The following is a 21,691-nucleotide window of genomic DNA, read 5'->3' on the forward strand; positions in this document are numbered from 1 at the left end:
ATTCAACTGCAGTTTGACTTCATTGATTTAAAAAGGATTGTACAGTCCCAGGCATGCATGTAGCCCAAATCAAGTGTTTCAAATGATTTCATGGTGTTCTAACCAATGGCAGTTGAGATCCATTAAAGAAGAAGTTGGGATTCCATCCTTTGGGCTGGCTGATTCCATCTTCATAAACTGGAGGGAGCCATCTAGCCAGAGCAGTGTTGGAGGCTCCCCATCTAGGATGTTCCCTGGGGAAATAAAAGATTAGAAAATGTTTTTTCCAACATTTTTAATTTTAAAATATTCATCAGACATAAGTGTATTTACAGATACTGGGCTATTTATTTAAAAGATCTCTGAAAAGACACCAAGGCATACCAAAGCCAATTTGCCCCAAAGGAAGGGCTAAAAAGACTTTATTTACTAAAATAAAAAATTTCAGGGCCTGAACTTATGTTCCTAGCTTAGGCTACTCTCCTTTAAAAATCTACGGGTGCTTTGCCCACATAAGGACTTTGAGACTGTGTACTCATTCATTAGAAAAAAAGGGAAAGAAATGTTACAGCTCTTGCTGGCCTTCATCAAGTGCTCTTGTTTAGAGCTTGGAATTGGGTGTTAGGGCAGGGAAGAGTGGGGCTGGAGGGAAGAGGAATGATCAGTGGGTTGGTGAGGATGTAGGGAGGCAATCATCTTAGGGAGTAGGGATAATGACTGGGAGTGAAGAAACCTAAGGTGAAATTCTGTCTCCAATGAAGTCAATGACAAAACCCCCACTGAGGCCTGGACTGGACCCAGGTAGTCCTCCATCCATCATAAACATATCTAATCTACCTATCACTTAAAATCAAAATACTTTATATTGGAGAAAGGATGTGAGACTGTCTGGATCAATAAATTGGCAACTGAGCTCAAAATAAGCAGGTCAGAAGCACAGACAGACCCAAACCAAATCCTTAGAATTTTTGGTGACTCTGGATCTTAATTCTGTAAATAGTCCCTATTTTTACAATGAATTAAACTAAAACCCCCTAATTTCCCCTCCTCTCCCCCGCAATCTGTGATATTTAAAATTCAGATTCACGTTTTGCAGCTTCAGACCATCTCATGATGCTGTAATGGCCCATGAGAAATTAGTTTAGCGCTCTCAATCCGGTTCATAAACACCACTGCTCCAGCCCAACTGGCACCCCTGAAAGCCAGGGACTAAATAGGCATTGAAATTGAATTTCCCTGTCACTGTAGAGGTAGGATAGGGTAGGGTTGAAGCACATTGGTGGGGCACTATGGGTAAGTTGGTGCAGTTCTGTAGCAAAAGGCAGTACTTAAGTAGGTGTCTAGGATGCTCAATCTAGTACATTTCATAACTTGCTAAATACACACAATATTCAAAAGCAGAGATAAAATATTAAAAGCATATTAGGTTTACTCTAATATTCTAAGGCTGAGCCACAAAGAACTAGGAATGTTCAGAGACAGAAAGTGGAACTCCAGGGTGTTACACATACATCTATATGCTATGGAGACACTAAATTGGGAACAATTATTTTATTAATCCTCCACTGATCTTCAGCATACCAAAGTGGCTTAATTTGCAAAGCTATATGGGACAGTAATACACTTAATTAACCCGAATAATTCACACTGGAAGGTTGAAATGTGCCTTAATAAAGCATTCAAATTAGTTACAGTTGATTTGTCTTTATTGAAATTGCATAAAGTACTGCACATAGTGTAGTGCTATTCCACTCAATTAAAAATAATGAAATGTTAATTTAACTGCTTAACCAGTGATTTTTCTCCTGATTGCTTTTATATTTTAGCAGCTCACTAGAATGTTACTGCAGTAAAATCCCTTTCAGATGCTTTTTATTATTATGTAAAGATGGAATTAATGCCCTCTTAAACAGTGTATCAAGCCAGTGTAGTTTAACAAATACACTTGATTCTATATTTATGGATTCCTGCTCTATTCTCTGCATTCACATATTATAGTTCTACTTATTTTTAATAGTATCTGCTGTTTCAAAACTGAGCACTTTGGAAAAGTTCATTAAAAGGCAATTTATGACCAAAATGTAGAAAGAAAAGACTGTGAAAAAGATCCAGAGATGAATCCAGTTTATATTATTCAAGCAAATCCCCCCACCCCTGAAGTCCATGGAATTAAGCGAGCAGGATTTATCCCCAGGCAGTTGAAATAGAGGGTTACTGTTTCACAGATCCTTATGATGTAATCAAATATGATTTCTTCTATGTCAAGTGGAGATTTTTCACTCACTCATACTGGCATTACACATTTTTGGATAGCTCAAAATTTGTTTTGTTGTGCCTTAGAAGGGACCTGAAGGTTTAAGATGCAGTTTATTACCTGGATTTATATCTTTTGAATGCCTTTTTTTTTAGTGTGCCAGGTTTTGGTATCAAGATGTAGAAAGGAAATATTTGAATTAATGTGGTATGACTATATAATACTGTAGTGGAGGACTCTATGTTTCAAATCTTTCTGAGATGTCAGGGACACAACTCGGGAGATGCACAAAGAAATAGCTGCAAGCATGGATCCTTTGTTATTACACTTAAGTTTTCACATGAAAGGCACTTGAACAAATGGCCATAAGGATGCAAGAATGAGAATTATATAATGAAATTCCTTTGTTGGTTAAAGACAATAACCTAACTAGCTGGACAACTCATTTCTGTAATAACTAGATTTTAGAGCTAGAAAACACATTATTTTATCTTTTTTGCACATGGTGCATTTGGGAATGCCCAGCCCTTTCACTCCACATGCATCAGCTGCCAATACAATTCCATAGCTGCTATTTTTAAACATTTGAAACAGAAATTCTGAATTTCCTGTTTGAGTTACACTTGAGTGAAAAGTTCAAAAGTTCAAAATCTACTCAAATTGATTATAGCAGAATAAAAATGTGACTGAGATATTCTCCCAGTCCCCAACACATACAGGGGAGTTAAAGACATCTTTCAGCTAGAAAAATAAACAGCATTATTAACCAAGGTTAATTCTTTGTTTGGAATTTTCAGTTTGGCACAAACCCCCAAAATCCCAGCGATAGCTAAGGAACCTCCCCTGACCCCACCTCTACCTCCACCCCCGCTTTCATTGCAAATCAAATCAGGGTGATTCTTCTGAAGTAAAAATCTCTCTCGCTATTTAAAAGCTTTTGGCTGGATAACTTGAGTTAGCACTTTGGAAAACCTGTGTTCTTCTTACCATAAGAAGTAAGCAGTCAAATGCAGTTAGGAAGTGTGTCGTGACATGAGAGCAGGTCAGTGTTTGTGGAGGCTAAACTGGACCAGTAGCAATGATAATACATTTATTTTTGAGCCACGCGAATCGTGAAAGCTGCAAATTAATCACAGCCGTAATTTTTCTAATGGCCTCATCAATAAAAAAACCAAGCTCTTGTTAATAAGCCCTTTAAGGAGAAGTAGTTATAAATAAAACTTTGACAGGAAGAAAAGTCAATTTTAAAGTCTCCCTGTAGCCGCCCCAGATATTAGCAAATATGAATTCTGGGATTTAATGCGTTGTTGAAGAGTTTATGCTCTTGAAATTCACAGAGGCCTGGTCAATATATCTTTTTTTTTTGTCGAAGTATTAAAATATGATACAATACTATTTAACTGAAGTTCAGTTCACCAAACAGTCTGGTTAACTAAATGTTGGTTATGTCCACAGACACAGTAAAGCTCCAGGCCCTTTAAAAGCTGACCAGTCTGCATTCCCTTCACTGAATGCCAGATGTAGGAAACTTTTCACTGTGGATAAACCATTCTGGGGCAGGCTGGTATCTCTGTACTGTGCTCTGAGGCTCAAAGCACAGATTATACAAAGATCATAGAATATCAGGGTTGGAAGAGATCTCAGGAGGTCATCTAGTCCAACCCCCTGCTCAAAGCAGGACCAATCCCCAATTTTTGCCCCAGATCCCTAAATGTCCTCCTCAAGGATTGAGCTCACAACCCTGGGTTTATCAGACCAATGCTCAAACCACTGAGCTATCCCTCCCAGCCTCCCTCCCAATGACCAGACACCTCCCCCTCATCCAAAACCATGTTCAACTGAATGTTTTGAATGTGTCCCAAAACCTTCAGCCAACCAAGGCTCTGATGCACAAGCATTTTAACATCACTTTGTGGTTTGCGTGTAAGAAATCTGTACTGTACCTTTGAATGTCTATCTGCTAGGGAACAGCTATGAGAAAAACTGAATAGTGGAAACACTGTTTTCTTTCTTTTCTCATGGAGATATTACAGTGGTTTTTCTTTCTTCATTGTTTTCTTTAATCTAACATGAAATTAAGTAACCATTTCATTTTCTTCTAGGTCAAAACCCATACCTTTATGAATAACAGGAAGAGAACTGTGTCCTAAACAACGCAAGTTACATACCTGTTATTGCACGCACCAGTGATGAGGCGGTATTTATTGGCTAGGCAATTATTTTGACATTTTGGTGGCAGCATGTAAGGCAGACATCCAGAAATATTGGCAATCATGCTGAGCAGATCAGGTGATAAAAGATCTGGAAAAAAAAAAAACAGCCAACCCAACATGACCCGTTTGTTTGCTCTATTTGTTAAAGAATAATGTTGTATCTGTTACAGTAGAATCCATTACAAAAGTCAACATTAGTCAGCTGTTATCCCTGTCATTTCTGCTAATGTATTTGTTATTCACAAGTATTAACCATGTAGTTTATATAAATAAGGCCATTTTAGCTATTCATCTTCCCTAGACATGTAGATACATGGAATTATTTCTGCTCCCTGGCTAGATGAAAAAGGTATATAGTATTTATTAGGTACTAGATCTGGGCAGTTTTATTAGAACTAATTAAATTATTAATTGAATTAGTTAAAATTACTGTAGTTTCTGAGATCTGAGAAACTGCATAAAACTTACAACAATATCTAAAGTGAATTGGGCATATGACAAACAAAAAGGAAAGAATCCAAAAAGCTAGTGAAAAATTAGGGCCATTATAGTTACAGGTGCGCTGACCTAAATACAGAAAGGAGCTAACATTGCACTTTAAGAGTCAGGTGCTCTCTTTATGAAGGCATGGAAAGCGTGTCATTAACAACTGCATTCTTTTATTGAAATATAACACCATTCCAACACAACAGTGACCACAGCCTGCAACTCCCTGATCCCACAGCCTCACCTTCTGAGGTGGAGGATGACCTGTGGTCTCTGCAGCCACACCAACATCCGTATGTAACAAGAGCCACTCCTCTGCGCTGAAGCTACAGGCAAAAGATGGAGCCCAGTGGCCATCAGTGTTCATTGTGAGTCACATGATTTCAACCCCTTTTGGAGCCAACCTCAGGGTAAAGCAAGAAACTCCAGCCCTCAAATGAATATCAGATCTGCTGGAGACTGGCTGCTCTTCTGCAAGAGGTGGGGTAAGGGAAAGCAGCTAATAATTGCTGCTGCAGGAAGCAGGCAGAGTTTTATCCCTTTTCCCTCAGGAGCCAAAAAGAGGTTTTGGGGAGGGGAGGGAGAGTAGAAGCATCCAACACCATTTTCACAAGAGAGGAAGATGGGGTGCAGAAAGAGTCGAACAGCTCAAGTGGCTCTCTGATCCTGTCCCCTCTTTTCCTCCTGGATCAGTCTGTTCTCCCCTCTCCTCTCACATCAATCCTGGGAATGGGGAGAGGGGTGAAGAGGACCCTGATGCAGCTGTCCACCCCCCAGGCTAGGGAAAGAGGGGTAAAGAACCCTTGAAACTGAAGGAGCATCAATGGGGATGCTGGGTGGCCAGGGGCAGATGTGGGACTGGATGGGTAGAACTGATACTGGGGCTAGGAAAGTGAATTATTAATTGATGAGCTGGAGAAGGGACAGATGGGGTGGGGGTGGGGGGACAGAATTAATGAATTAGAATGTGGGGGGCTGGGGAGAAGCAGGAATCTAGACACCATTAGGCAGTATGTGGGTAGGTGCTGTTCCAGAGTGCCACCTTGTGACCCTGCCTCAGTTTTTCCTCTGAGTTCTGAGAATAATACACCTACATCCAGAGTCTTTAAGAACAAGATTCCTCCTCTCTTGGGGCCACTTTATTCAGGTTAACCAACCCTCCTTTTAGTTTCACAATTTCACTTTCTTGGGGCTGTGTGCTTCTTATCCCTGTCCTCCCTGACCTGTAAACTCTGCCTTCAAGTCTGGGGACTTCACAGCCCTCCTGCTTGGGGCCTGTGTGAGTATGTCTGCTAGGAGCCAGCCTCTCAGCCCAGGCAGACAGACTCAAGCTAGCATGCCACAAATAGCAATGCAGATGTTGAGATTTGGCCTTTAGTTAAGGCTCTCAAAGCCAATCAGGTCAGGAGGTGGACTTGTGCATAGGCAACAGTATCCACAAGGGGGAATTACAGCATAGCACTTTGGCGTGCACTGCTATTCACACCCCCATAGTCTGAACTGTGGGACAGCATGGACAAGCCCTTAGTTTCTGTGTATGGCATGAATTTCCCAAGAAAAAACCCAAGAGAGAGAACTGTAGTGCTTGATGTTTGTTTGCAACAGTCTAGGTCTTCCATCTCTTGAACAGAGAAAAAAAAGTCCATTTATAATACTAAGAAAGAAAATAAATATTATTACAATGTTATTATTTATAGAGATGGTATTAAGTCATGACATATTTGGATCTAGGTCTGAATTTCAAACATCCCAAATGCCAGGGGGGTTGGTTTTGCCCATCTTAAAATAATAATTATAGTAATAATGATGATGTTGTATTACTTAGACAACTCTCCAACTTTGAACTTTCCAGTGCATTACATAAAACAGTAAAATAGCATATAAAATACATAAAATCAATGCACCATGAAAAGTAAGAAGTCCTTCCATGTCTGGAGGAAACATATTTCAGGAACTCAGTGCCCCAGAGGAAAAAGATACAAACAGTACCCTTCTGTGTCTGCCAACTTCAGGCTCCAGAAGGACCAAAGCCTCTGACCTAAGAAGCTCAACAAAACACACAGGGCATTCAGTATATTTGTGAGATGATTTGTAGACAATCCAAGTGCATGTGTGGGATTGCAAAGGATGCTAATGGCGAAATGCTGCTGTTTAGATCCTCAAGCACCAGAGCAGTACAATCAGAAGCAAAACACAATAGAGGTTAACTATTTGTAAGATGCTTTTAAGATCTGAACGGCATACACTGTGACTCTAAGGTTTGGGGATGAATAGTCTCCTGCCTGCATAAAATAAAAATGAAGTCAACACACTTTCAATCTAGGAGATAACCCTTAAGCTATCAACAGGGATTTCTGCCTGTGTGTTGTATTTACCACTTGGATGCGGTGAGCGTTTCTGCTTCTGGTGAACTTTTTTTTCCAGCACTTGTGTTGAAGTTTCCATTCTTTCAGCAGCTTGGGAAATATCTTGACTTTCTTGTTCAGGAAATTTTGAAAAAGCCAGCAGCAGAGCAGGAGCTATTATTCCCCTCCTTTGAAGATTTCTATAACAGATAAAATATGCATTTAAGTGTAATTAGGGCTTAAGTGGAAAAGATTGAACCTGGGAAGATTTTTATCATCTTTTGCTATTTGTTAAAAATATTTGTATCCATGTTAACAAGGGAAAATGCATTCCGTTCAGTGTTCCCTTTTTATGAAACTTATTAATAATTATATACAGAGCTCTGTCTAGATGGAGAAGGAAAACACTCGTGGTCTGAAATCACAATATAACAAATCATAATGTGTGTACACATATTGGAAATAGTTAAAGATTTGAGTTAGAAATACTATATTTTAGGAAAAAAAACCAACATATAAGCTAAGGTTCCTTGCAGCCTAACAGGAGTTTTCCGAATATCTACTTAGTTGTTCAGTTACTCCATGAAAGGGAGTAACATGGAAAGTTATCATGCCAAAAGAGACTTTAGGTTGCTCATGGACAACAAATTAGACATGACTTTGCAAAGCAATATGGAAACTAAACAAGCCTGTGAAATTTCTAAGGCATCAAATTGTAACAAGAAGGTGGTAATCCCTCTGTTAAAACTGCACTCTAAATATTGCATTCAGATATGTGCCTCATTTTTTCATTTTAGCTGGAAACACCATCACTTGGGATGGTTCAGATTAGACTGAAGCAAATGCTAAAGACATTCAGTGGAAAATAACTGCAGTAATGTTCTGTCATTTCTATGGCTACACCAGAAATAATGCTGCTGGACAGAGGACAGAAGGAATGTCACTCAATATCTCAAGTGGCAAATAGGAATAAACTTTGCCAGAAGAACTAAACCACTTCCCTTTTATGCTTGTTGTGAATTGATGATGCCCTGAAGCAAAATTTGTATTACATAAGGATACGAAGGGATACCTTGTGGACAAAATACTAATCGATGCTAAATACAATAGTCACAATGTAGCATTAACCGAAGAGTGAAGCCAAATGGTAGGTTTGGTTTAAATGTCACATTTAAGATCACAGACAGCTTAGGGCATAAAATATACAGTTAAGTGCTCAATCAAGAAACAGTCCACTCAATCAAACTTGAGACCTCAGACAAGTGTCTATAGTAAAAAAACCAGCTCCACATAATGGGTAGCTGGCTGAGTTCCCATTCACTGTGCACCTGCTCATATTCAATCAGCGAAGTGCTGTAAATGCTATACCTAGGAGTTTTCACAAATATTTAACCATTTAGGGTTTGTTGCAAAACCACCTAAAGTCAGTGGCAAAGTTCCCAATGACTTCAATGAGTCTTGCCTCAAAGCAAGCCAAGCTCAGTTTGGTGATGTGTTCTCTAGGCTCATGCTTTACATATAGTTTGGATGGAAATCTGATGTGCAGCACTTTGTTTGACATAGAGAGAAATTAACTGACTTCCAGGCCTTATCTTCACTGTGCTCCACTGCAGCTCAGCTCTGCATGTGAAAGAATAGTGGAACTGGGTCCTGATTAGAGGTAGGCAAAACATTTTGACCACAATTTTATGGTGAAAAATTTAGATTTGGTAACACCACTGTGTTTTGTAAATTGTTTGTTTAAAGAAAAAACAAAAAAACAGTGCAACCAACCAACCAAAAAAATCTGAAAAAAATCAAAATGTTTTGTATTTACAATGTAAAAAATAAATTTTGATTTTTCTGGTTCAAAAGGGCTTTTCATTTTGAAATTTCCTTTAATTTAATTTTAAAATTATACATGTAAAAAACATGTAAAATGCTCAAAATCAAAATGAAATGTATTCAACCAAAAACATTTTTTTCCCTCAAACTTTTTCATTTGCCAACAAATTCAAATATTTTTTGATTTTTGGTCTGATCCAAAATGATTTTTACTCTGATTTTTTGAAATTACCAACTTACCGAAAAATCAGTTATTTGCCGAGTTCTAGTCCTGAGAGTGACAAGGGTAAAATTAATCAACAAATCTCACAGACTGTGTAATTCAGAAACAACTCCACTGAAGTCAAAGGAATTATGGAAGTATAAAAACCAGTGTATGAGAGATAAAATTCAGGCCTGAGGTGTTTAGATGTGAGCATAGTTGCCTAAATCCTAAAGTGTATGAGCAACTTGCAGAGATTAATTGCAGAGACCAATTGGGGATTGGTCCTGCTTTGAGCAGGGGGTGGACTAGATGACCTCCTGTGGTCCCTTCCAACCCTGATATTCTATGATTCTATGATTACACTTATTTTTCAAATTCTCAAATATCAGTTCTCAATTACCTTAGCCTTCTCAGGAGGCAATATTTAAATACATATGGATAATTTTCAAAAAGATTTCTCATCTGTATTGGCCATACTCCTTCAGTTTTATATATAGTATCTTTCTTTTGCCTTGAACTAACATTTATTGAAGGCAGTGTTTGAAAATTCCTAACATGCTTTTAAGCCTGAGTTACCTTATACCCCTCAAGAGATATCCCAGAACAGTGAAGTTTTACAGAATATTAAATGAAACTCATTTCATTTTTCGACACCCCTTTGAGAACTTGAGTGTCAGTGAATAACTGGTAATGTTTAGTGACCTTCTGCAAGAGTAGTTTCTTATTTGGGGCATAGAAATTGATTTTTCACTTCCCAGCATATACAGATCGTCCCTTTTGTCCACTTGCCTGGGTATACAGAGGCACCAGCAGCAGACAGCAGCTTGCAAGGCATCTGAACTGGTGGCATCTGGAACAGGCTTTGCAAATGAGGTTATTTCCCCTGTTGGTTAGAACTATGAAACCAGGATAGCTCCTGTGCAGTACACACTAAATAAAAGTATTTATTTCTGACTGAAGACTCTGAGCCACCTTTAGTCTGTCATTAAAACTCAGACACTTCCAGGGATGTCATTTGTCTTTTCCCCCCCAGATAAAACATACTCTGCTTCCTTAAGATATTCCTCCACCTTGAAAGATCCAACTTCAGTCATTCCTAGCTCTGGTCTGGTTCAGAAAATCTCATCTACTTTCAATAGAATTAGGCCTACCTCAAAATATTTAGCATGTAGGTTCAGTTCACATAAGAATCTTTGAGTTTAGGGCTCGTCTACAGCTTGTCCAAATTAAACATCTTGAGTTTATACCAAATGGGGCTGGAAATCTCACGGGAAGAAGTTTTTTGAAAGATTTCTGACAGGGTTCAATTGAGGTCTTTTCAGACATTACATCTCATCTGCAGTTTCTCATTACACCAAAAATTTAGGACGCTTTATATACTGTACCCATTCCTTCTACTTTCCTTCATATTATTTTTCTTAACTTTTGAAAATGCCTTTGTATTCACTGGTTAAATGGAAACTGCATATGTTGTTTTCTTGATTATTTTGATGCAAACTCATTGATGATTATCTCTGGAATCTAATTTCTTGATAAGATGACTTTCAATGGACAGGAGAGGAAAATTATAAAGAAAAGCTTAGCTCCTTGTAACACAGACAGAGTTTTTAACTCTTTGGCACATTAAAATGAATAGTTAGCATTTGTATTGGGAAGTGAGAGAATCCCATTTCTGTAACAGGAACAGTTGACAGCAAAATATACTTTTTAACAGCTTTGTACATTTCTCAAAGGCCACTTACTTTACTCTTTGAATCAAGCTACTGCATCTCTTTGCAGACAGATATCAGAGTGATGGGAATATTATAAGTAATGTTGGTCAAAAAATGCAAATGAAATATTTTTCTTCTGGAAAAATGGATTTTTGTCAAAACTGAAATTTTCTGCAGGAAAGATCCTTTTTAGTAGAACTTTTCATCCAAAACCTCTAAATGATACATTTTGTTTAGGGCCAGTTCTTTGTTAATGTTACAGATCTGGTTATGCTCCTCCTGCTATATACTTGCCAGACTGCTGTGAGGGGATCCAAGCTCTGAATCCCATGTGCCCTTAGCTTGCTGGTGGTGGGCAGATTAAGCCCTGTGCCTAGCTTTGGGCCTCTCGGCACATATTCCAGGTGAAGACCTAATGTCTTACACTTCTCTTGGCAGGGAGGACCCTAGAGGCAAATGCTTAGACTTTGAAACTAGTGCTATCTCCTCCAAAGCCTCTCCAAAGGTTTGAGCCTTGCGGCTTACAGTTTACCTCTTCAGAGAGACATAACAATGAAAACAAACAGATACACAGACATTCTTGAGAGAGGATTCTAAAACACCATTGTTCTTTACTTAACAGCATGAGAAATACACAGATCTATACAAAATAATGAACACACCTATATGCATTTCCCTGCCTCAGATGTCTTACCACTCTGGAGAGGTTTTTGGGCCTGGGCAGAGCCTTTTGGGGTGTCCAGGTTCTTTCCCCCTCAGCTAATAACTTCTTTTCAGAATCATGGAGGCTTTCCAACTCAGCTGGCATTTGCTGACTTTGGGTGGTCCTTTAGTTAAACTGCACATCTCCCTCCACTATGAAAGCATGCCTGTCTCATGAAAGGGAATAGAAAAATCTGTACCAATGTACCTGAAACTGGGTTGGGAACTCTCTAATTAAAGATGTAGTCTGTTCCATAACTTGTATTTCTAATGTTTTGATTAGATTCACTGGAACTGTATGGTTTTCCTTTGCGGGCCATAGTGCAGTGACATTTATGTATATTAATTACATTTTAAATCTATGTTGCAGTGTATGTTATTGTAAGTTAATAAAATGTGTGTGTGTGTGTATTTTTAAAAAAAATAAAAAAAATATATCTTGAGTGACTGCCATTGTATTTTCACTGGGTAGTTAGTGTATTTTAGTGGTTAATAGTTGGCTCTGAGAGTCTGGATTCTTGAGTTCTATGCCTGGTTGTGCCAATGTCTTACTTTGGAAAGTCACTTAAACTAACTATGCTTCAGTTTATCCTACCTGTAAATTCGGCACAATAATGTTTACCTAAGACACAAGTTTTTGAGCAGCTTGATTACTTAATGATTTGAAATACTTTGAGCTTTTTGGATGAAGGAGTTGTATAAATAAGTGGCACATATAATTATTACTAGAAATATACATCTAAAGCCAATGACTTAAATGTAAGGAACTCCAGGAATCCTTTATGACATGTAGCCAGAAATTACTGCTGAATTACATTGTTGTTAGGTTTCCATGTTGACTAGAGAACATCACATTTTGGTCAAAGTGCAGAGAGCCTTTAGATCACTAATTGTCTTGTTCTCTGTTACAACCAACATGGCTTAGATAGCTTAACTTCAACCAGACTATCATCATTTTACACTTTAGATTTAGCAAATCATCAGGCAGAGAGAACAATAACAAATGGATGGAAACAAAAGTACCCTGTAATAATTGCTGACAGTAAAGTACAAATTAATTTGAGAGATTTCTCATGGAATATACTGAGTCTGTTTCCTTGCTGCCTGGCACCGGGAGATAGATTCCTGGGTCCAACAGAGCTCTGGTTGGTCAGGACCTAAGGTAGGGAGAGCACAGGCAGACAGCCTGGTCTAGAGAATAGGCTTCTGAGTCTTCTATTGCTGGCTTTGGCAATTATCTGCTCTGTGACCTTGGGTGAGTTACTTCACTTCTCCCTGTGTACTTTCCCACTCTTTGTCTGTGTTGTCTATTTAGAGTGTAAGCTTTTCAGAGCATGGACAGTTTCTTACTCTGTGTATGTTCAGTGCCTACAATCCTTATTGTGATGCCTAGGCACTACTATAATACAAGTATAATAAAAATAATAAATCATAATAAGTATGATAATTGTAATAGTAATGAACATTACAATAATGATGATTATTTGTATTATGATAATGACAAAGACAGAACAATGACCCCTGCCTTAAAGAACCAACAATCTAATTATATGATGAGAGACAACAAGTGGGTACAACAAACAGGCCTGGGCAGCACAAAGAAATAACGAGACAATTATAAACTGCACAACAAACAGTGAGAGTTGGATCAGGCACTAAATAATATTAAAATCTGGGAAAGCTATTTCAAAAATATTGCATTTTGCTAGCAGTTCATTGATCAGGACATGCAAGTGAATGAGGACAGACACAAAGATGGATTTAAGCAGCAGGCCACAACTTTATTAAACTTAGCACCCCTCCCTGGTGTTATCTGCCCCCTCTACTCTTACCAGGTATTTAGTAATCCAGTGCAGGGTATACAGGGCCTCTTACATATAGTCCATAATGCAGGGTAGACTCTCCACTGCCTACTCCTAAGATTCAGTACATTCTGCTGAATCCCCTTCCCACTGTGAAGGGGGCAGAAGGTACCAGAGAGAGACATTATTCTGTGAAGACTTCAGGTCTCCCCTTTCCCCACAGGCCCAAGCTCCATCAGCTTGAAATCCTAGGTCTCCTTTATTTCTAGGAACTAACTCTTTGGCCTTTCATCCACACTGTGCACCAGCCACAAGTTGTGGTGAACTAAACATTTATATAAATTCCTAGTTTTTAAATTTGAAAGTCCTATTCCTGTTTAATGATGACGCTATGAAGAAACAAAAACAAAACTACAAAGGCATCAGCCAATTTGGCTCCATACTATAACTCAGGGGAGGGAGGGTGAGACAAAAAAACCCAAGCAAGGGTTTAAATTAATGATCGTGGGAAGCAAGGAGCCAATTAGTGCCCATCTTCCTGTGGCTGGCCAATGGGTGTCAGAGTGCCCATGGGAAGGAGTGACCTACACCTGTGTACACTTCCTCTCTAATTCTGAAGCTGTCTGGCCCCCTATAGGTCTAATCAAGTTTACATTTAAAAACTTAGCAACATTGAAGGTAGCTGTAGTCAGTGACTTTAATATGTTGCTGTTCAATAATTACAGCATTCATAAGTATATGGGGAGGGTCTAAAATAATACAAGAGTCCAAATGGTGATATTAAATACCTACCTGAGGAAATGAATTTGTCCATTATGATCACAGTTCAAGTTCAAGCTGAAGTAATAAATAAAATCTAGTGTTGTTCACTCAGTGTGCTTGCAGTTTGGAAACCTAGTTCATGAATTCAGCAAACATAATTTTGTACTGTTGTACTTGGAATAGGTTTCAGAGTAACAGCTGTGTTAGTCTGTATTCGCAAAAAGAAAAGGAGTACTTGTGGCACCTTAGCGACTAACCAATTTATTTGAGCATAAGCTTTCGTGAGCTACAGCTCATTTCATCGGATACATACTGTGGACAGTGTAGAAGATCTTTTTATATACACATAAAGCATGGAAAAAATACCTCCTCCCACCCCACTCTCCTGCTGGTAATAGCTTATCTAAAGTGATCACTCTCCTTACAATGTGTATGATAATCAAGGTGGGCCATTTCCAGCACAAATCCAGGGTTTAACAAGAACGTCCGGGGGGGGGGGGGGGCAGGAAAAAACAAGGGGAAATAGGTTACCTTGCATAATGACTTAGCCACTCCCAGTCTCTATTCAAGCCTAAGTTAATTGTATCAAATTTGCAAATGAATTCCAATTCAACAGTTTTTCGCTGGAGTCTGGATTTGAGGTTTTTTTGTTGTAAAATAGCGACTTTCATGTCTGTAATCGCGTGACCAGAGAGATTGAAGTGTTCTCCAACTGGTTTATGAATGTTATAATTCTTGACATCTGATTTGTGTCCATTTATTCTTTTACGTAGAGACTGTCCAGTTTGACCAATGTACATGGCAGAGGAGCATTGCTGGCACATGATGGCATATATCACATTGGTGGATGTGCAGGTGAACAAGCCCCTGATAGTGTGGCTGATGTTATTAGGCCCTGTGATGGTGTCCCCTGAATAGATATGTGGGCACAGTTGGCAACGGGCTTTGTTGCAAGGATAGGTTCCTGGATTAGTGGTTCTGTTGTGTGGTATGTGGTTGCTGGTGAGTATTTGCTTCAGACTGGGGGGCTGTCAAGTTTCCCAATCCCAGGCTGAGTAGGAAACTGCCTTTTCATCCTAGAAATGTTTTTCATTCTCAAGAGCTGAACTCATTTGTATTGTATTGTGACCTTCTTCAGTTATTTATGAGCTAAAGCGAGATGATTTGAGTTTTCGCAGTACTATGAATTCCATAACTTCCAGAAGTTCAAATATGCAGTAAGATTCATTTCTCATATTTTTTAGGCTTTGTACTCACTAATGTCCTAATTCAACTGCACCATATTCTTTTACATATAAAGAAAATAGTTTAGTTTATTAAATTGCACATACCTTTAAAGTGACTTGAAAATACAGAAATATTTTAAGAATTTAAGGACACAGCTGCTTTAGCAGACTATCCAAACAGACCAACAGCCCTCTCAGTCCAGTGTTCTGTTTCTGCAAAGGCCAGGGGTCTGATGTTTAAGAGGAAGGTATAAGACACACTCACAGGGCCAAATTAAGTCAATAGCAAACCTTCCATTAACTTCTATGGGACCCATTGACCTATTGAATTGGCCTAAAGGCACCAAATTGTGTAATATTGTATAAGATAGGGCATATTTCTTATGAACTTCAGTTAATGATCATTTTGTGCCCTGAACCATGAAGATTGACAGCCCTGCTATTTTACACTTGTTAATGTAACTGCAGATGCTATTTTTCTTCATATAGAACTGAAGCCTGCAGTTACTGAGCATCCTGACTCTGATCCAGCAAAACACTTAAGCATGTGCTTAGTGGATATGGTCAGAGTGCTCAGAGGCTTACATGATCAAGCCCATCATGTAAAATGCTTACTACATTTTTACTCTTTCTAAGCTGTTTTCCACCAATAGCACCCTGCCTTCGAAGGTTCCACGGGTCAATCAAATATTCATTTTATCAGATATAATTTGTCATCTGATTTTCAATCATTGTGTTCTTTGTATAATAGGTAAAGAAAATAGGACCTGCTGATTGGTCTTTTCTATATTATTCATTATTATAATTCCCTAAGAAGCCTCTATTAAGAAGAACATTAAAAATGAACTTTGAACATTGCAACACTTTCTATCTTGTATATCTATTATTTTGTTAACATTCTGAAAGAATGTAAACAGTATGGTGCCCTATTTGAAATTAGCTGGATTGCAATTTAGTTTCCAATGGATTGCAACAACCAGCAGCACAACTGGCAGTACTAATAATACTTGACATTTATCATCCGTGAGGCACTACACAAATGTTAATCAAATAACCTTCACAACATCCCTGTCAGAGTGGTAAATATTATCAGCTCCATTTTATACATGAAGAAACTGAGACATCAATAAGTGAAAACCAACATTTTAAAATCTGGTCGCATAGCTGTAGGCCCCAAAATCCATATTGAGACAACTAAGCAAAAGTGACCTTCTATTATACTCAGTCTCCTCAAAGAGCTGCAAGAAGCTTTCCTGGGATCTATGAATCTCAAGTCACTTTCACCATATACAGATAAACCCTGTTTGCGTAATGGCCTCAGGGACATCAACAATTGTAAAAATGCTGGAGGGCATGGGAGAGAAACAAATTTGGGGTAGCACATACATTTAGATATTTAGAGCTACCTGTACACAGAAATCACTTGATCCCATGCCTAATAATGGTACATTGTACATGGAGTGCCCCCCGCTGACCACTTTGACCAAATTGTGATTGGATTGCTATCATCACTGTTCTCCCCTGACACCGTCTAGGCTCCAACTTCACCGTGAAAAACCAAGCTAATTTTTTTCGTTTTATTTTTGTGTTTTAACTACCATCTCTTTTAACAACTCACGTCTATTCTTCCATTGGGCATTAGTTAGGGACTGAACCTGTTTAACATGGACTCACTAGGTGAAATTGTGGCCCCACTGAAGTCAAGGGGATTTTTGCCATTACCTTTGATGGAGCTGTTAGGATATAGATATTCAGGCCTGTCTGTAAAGGCCTATACTCTAAGAATTTAGGAGTATTCTTATCACTTAGCTAGTTATAGAGGTATAAAAGAAAGAATCAAAATCACTGTCTGCCGGTGTAAGGGCCTTCTCTTACTGTGACTTCTCTTACTGAGGCCCTGTTCTTACGCTAAGATCTTTGACTAAACAACAGAGGCAGCCATAAACTGGAAAGCGACCGGTCACATCCTCACATTCCAAACTAGTCACATTGAAATAAGGTGCTATTGGGCTGTTAGGAATACAGTCCTGTCCTGATAATGCCTATCGCCTCCAGACAAAGGGAAGTGCCTAGAAAATGTAAAAGGAAACTTAGTTTGATAGCATCCTATCTGGCAAGAACTCACTTATCAATAGCTGGGATGTGAAATCCTCACTTCTGTATTGTTTTGTCATTATAGTTCCCACTTTGTTATTGTTTATTTGCATGGTCTCTGTCTGGTTCCGTGATTGTTTCTGTCTGCTGTATAATTAATTTTGCTGGGTGTAAACTAATTAAGGTGGTGGGATATAATTGGTTGGCTAATCATGTTACAATATGTTAGGATTGGTTAGTTAAATTTCAGGAAAATGATTGGTTAAGGTATAGCTAAGCAGAACTCAAGTTTTACTATATAGTCTGCAGTCAATCAGGAAGTGTGTGTGTGTGGGGGGGGATGGGAACAGGGAATGGGAGTGGGGAAATTGGAATCATGTTTAGCTTAGGGCAGGAATGGGAACAGGGCCACAGGTAAGGCTCTGTCATGTCAGAGCTGGGAAGGGGGACACTAAGGAAGGAAACTGGAATCATGCTTGCTGGAAGTTCACCGCAATAAACATCGAATTGTTTGGACCTTTGGACTTCGGGTATTGTTGTTCTCTGTTCATGTGAGAAGGACCAGGGAAGTGAGTGGGTAAAGGAATAAGCCCCCTAAAAGGAGCCACGACATCACCCATGGTTTCTATCTCATTCAGATGCTGGTAAAATATAGTTGCTATTTAAAGCTTTACTTTAGCCTAATAAATAAATGAGGTTATGTAAAAACTCAGACTTGTTTGCCTCAAAGATTCATGCCATCTGACATCTTTCATTGGATTCAAACAATCAGAAAACACTCGTTTGCTAGAGTATTTTTTGGTTTTTACATAGTAACGCTTTATTAGTTAACGAATAAAATATTGCACTAGTGTGCAGCATATGGCATGATACAAACTAGATTGGTTCACAACATGTGAAAGGATGATGTGACATTGCGTACGCCCCTAAACAGATATCCTTATGGCCAAATAGGGGTCACACTGAAATTAATGGCAAACCTGACACACAGACCATTTTTACCTTTTCAGTGTATGGTATATAGGATCATCCACCACTTTAGCCCCCTCCTGGATAGCACTGGTAATGTAGGTATCTTCAGTTTCTTCTACATATTAAAAAAATTAAAAGTTAAATTGGAGGCAACAATCATCCAAAGAGTATTGATCATTGAGATATTTACTGATATACTTTCCTTCATAAAATCCACTTAATATTGATATAAGGCTGTCTGTAATTTTTCCACTGAAAGGATTTCCCAAACTTTCTCATGTGGCTAATGTTGAGGGAGCTATTATTTTACAGAAAAAGGAGCTATCATCACATATAGCTGCCTAGCAGTATTTATGTTATTAATGGGTTCTTCTCTGAGTCAGTAACCTCCTTTGGGCTGTAACTTAATATAAGCACTATGGGGTCTGTGTGTAAACTAATTTTATGTACCTTGAAAATTCTGTTTATTTTCCTCCAGAATATTATCTTAGGGCAGTTCCACCATACATGCACAAAGATCCCTGTTCTGCCATGTTCTCTCCTGCATTTGACTCTCTTTTTATATATTTCCTTAGTTTAAATGGAGTGAGGTAACACTGATAAAAGTACTTTGTAATAATTGTGCATACGAGTTATACAAATGATAAGGTTCCAGCCTTCCTCCAGATATTTTAAAACTCAATTCAGGCAAGATCCAGATATTTCCTCATTGTTGCAAATGGATGTCTGGTTTTAGACCTTTTTCGTATTTTTCCATAAAGGTCCTATTTTCTGGCTCCATTGGTAACAATTGGTTATACCATGCAGAGAGCAGGACTTTTCACATGATTTTCCCCATAATTACTGTTTCTATGATTGTTCATGCTCTCCTAAAAATTGGGCTGCATGACTGGGATTTAATATACTACTTTAGTTGCCAATAAACCAGAACTGGCATATTAATATTCCCCATAAATAATTTGATGGCATTAATTGTCATCATTTTATCATTGTGGTCAATGGTTGTGTACCATTTTCCTCCCATGTATTTTATATTGGATTAGATGAACCCAGTTGGAATTCTGGATTGTTTCTGATGAGTTTAAATGAGGTTGGAAAGGGGGTACAGCTTATCAAATTCCATACCCAAAATGTCCTTATGAAAGGATGATGTGACATTGCATATTCCCTGGATTGTTTCTCTTTTGTACTGATCTATATCTTCTAGATTAAAAAGAATAAGAACACTATGCTAAATATATGTTTAGAATCCTGTTGTTCAATTTCCACCCATATTTACTGGGAATACCAGGGTTTCAGGCTGATAGTGATATTAACTGAACCACCCAGTAATATTTTAATAAATTTGGTACTGCCAATCCCTCATCCACAGTGGGTACATACAGAGAATTCTTACTTACAAATGGAAATTACTTATTGTCCCATACAAATGTAATAATTCTTGTTTGGGTTGCCTTTTGTTATATGTCCTTTCAGACTCCCCACAGCCAGTGCTCCCAATTCTAATAATTAGAAGCAACATCTAAACACCACACCTTTGGAGATCTTTTTTGGTACCCATGTTGGCAAGGCCTGAAATAGGAAATTAAGCTTTGGCAACCAATCCATTTTCATTTTAAGCGCTACAACCAATCTAAGGCAAATGTAGTCTTTTTCCAATCCAACAAATCAGTTTTGAAATACCAGGGGAAAAAAATCAATGTAATTTACCTGACTGAAGTTAGGAGACATACTGATTCTTAAGTACTTTTGTTTGGACCATACAAACGCATATGTATCTTGCAGCTGTTTAATTACAGTTTACAGCCCTATACTGAATATTTCAGATTTCTTATAGTCAATTTTCTAGCCTGATATATCACTGAATTAATTATTTTTTTCAGAATGGAAGTCAGATTGTACTGAATTGGTACCATTAGTATAATATCATCTGCAAACAGTGCAATTGTATGTTCTATTTCATTAATTGTAAGTGCTGTTATGCTATTATTATTCTTTGTTTTGTAGTGCCAGGTGTTCAATAAAGAGGGAAACAACAAGGGGTAAAGGGGACAACTTTGGCTCCTCTTTGCAGTTGAAATTCTTTGGCACGTACCCTGCTAATTTTTATCCTAGTGGATGGAGAATCTTAAAATATCTGTGTCTTCATAATGCCTCCAGAATCCATCTCTGACACCTATGTTTTGAGAAAATGCCATTCTATGTTATCAGAGATGTCAGGATCTAAGGATAGCAGCAGACATTTCCCCCCCCCCCCCCGCTTATTGTGAATTACTCCTATGATTCATCTAACGTTATCACTCAGGTGTCTACTTCGTATGAAACCTTTTTGATCAATGTATATCAACTGAGGAAGTACTGCTGTGCATCTGTTCTTCTAGCAAGAGTATCTGAAAAGGTTTTAATATCTACATTAAAAAGTAAGATTGACTCAAGCCACATAGAAGTGTGTCTTTGGTACTACTATTTTCAATTATTTTTATGGGTGTTTTCCACCAAACTGTTACTCTGCCTGCCTCATTTTTTTGAGCATTGTTGATCGCATAGTCCCAAACAAGATTTTGATCTGAAACACATGACGTAATTGAATTTCTGCCTCTGCCTCTTTTTAGTGATAAGCACAGGTTTTAATTTCCATACACTGTTTTGCCAGAAATAGCTGCTTTTCACCAGTACTAAATTTGTTCAGCTACACTGGATGAACTAGCCAACTTTTTTGTTAGGTCTTTCCAGGCCAAGACCTCCCTAACAATTCACATGGTGACACCAAACTGAGAGTCCATAACAGGAATCAAAGTTGATCTCCTGTTTGGCGGTTATGGTCTAGAAAAGAACAATCTCCCATGAAAAGCAATGTCCCCCGCTGCATCCCAGATCTAATCTTATTTGACAAAATGTTTATACCTTACTTTGAAATGCAAGAGCTTCTAAGATTGTTCCCATCTTAATCTCACCTAAAGTTATAGAATAAAATAATAAACTACAGATATCAAAAAGCCCTGCTTGTTCATCTTGTATACTCTCTACTACAGCAGAAGTGTTCTTCATACGATATTCCTGAATCTTGGTTCAATCCAGTTTTAAAATGACTCAAACAATGGGACTTCCAATATTT

General features: G+C 38.3%; 1 protein-coding gene across 1 annotated transcript in view; it reads right to left on the bottom strand.

Moving 5' to 3' along the window:
- TPO (thyroid peroxidase) overlaps positions 1 to 10,400 on the bottom strand; it is a 52,478-nt gene extending 42,078 nt beyond the window's left edge. Inside the window, exons 1-4 of the mRNA XM_073336631.1 lie at positions 10,351 to 10,400; positions 7,308 to 7,477; positions 4,402 to 4,534; positions 104 to 233 (exon numbers count right to left, since the gene is read on the bottom strand). Of these exons, the coding sequence (XP_073192732.1) occupies positions 104 to 233; positions 4,402 to 4,534; positions 7,308 to 7,477; positions 10,351 to 10,400 (483 nt within the window). The remainder of the gene's footprint in view (positions 1 to 103; positions 234 to 4,401; positions 4,535 to 7,307; positions 7,478 to 10,350) is intronic.
- Positions 10,401 to 21,691: the final 11,291 nt, after the last annotated feature.

This window comes from Lepidochelys kempii, chromosome 3 (genome assembly GCF_965140265.1).
Source record: "Lepidochelys kempii isolate rLepKem1 chromosome 3, rLepKem1.hap2, whole genome shotgun sequence".
Lineage (NCBI taxonomy): Eukaryota > Metazoa > Chordata > Testudines > Cheloniidae > Lepidochelys > Lepidochelys kempii.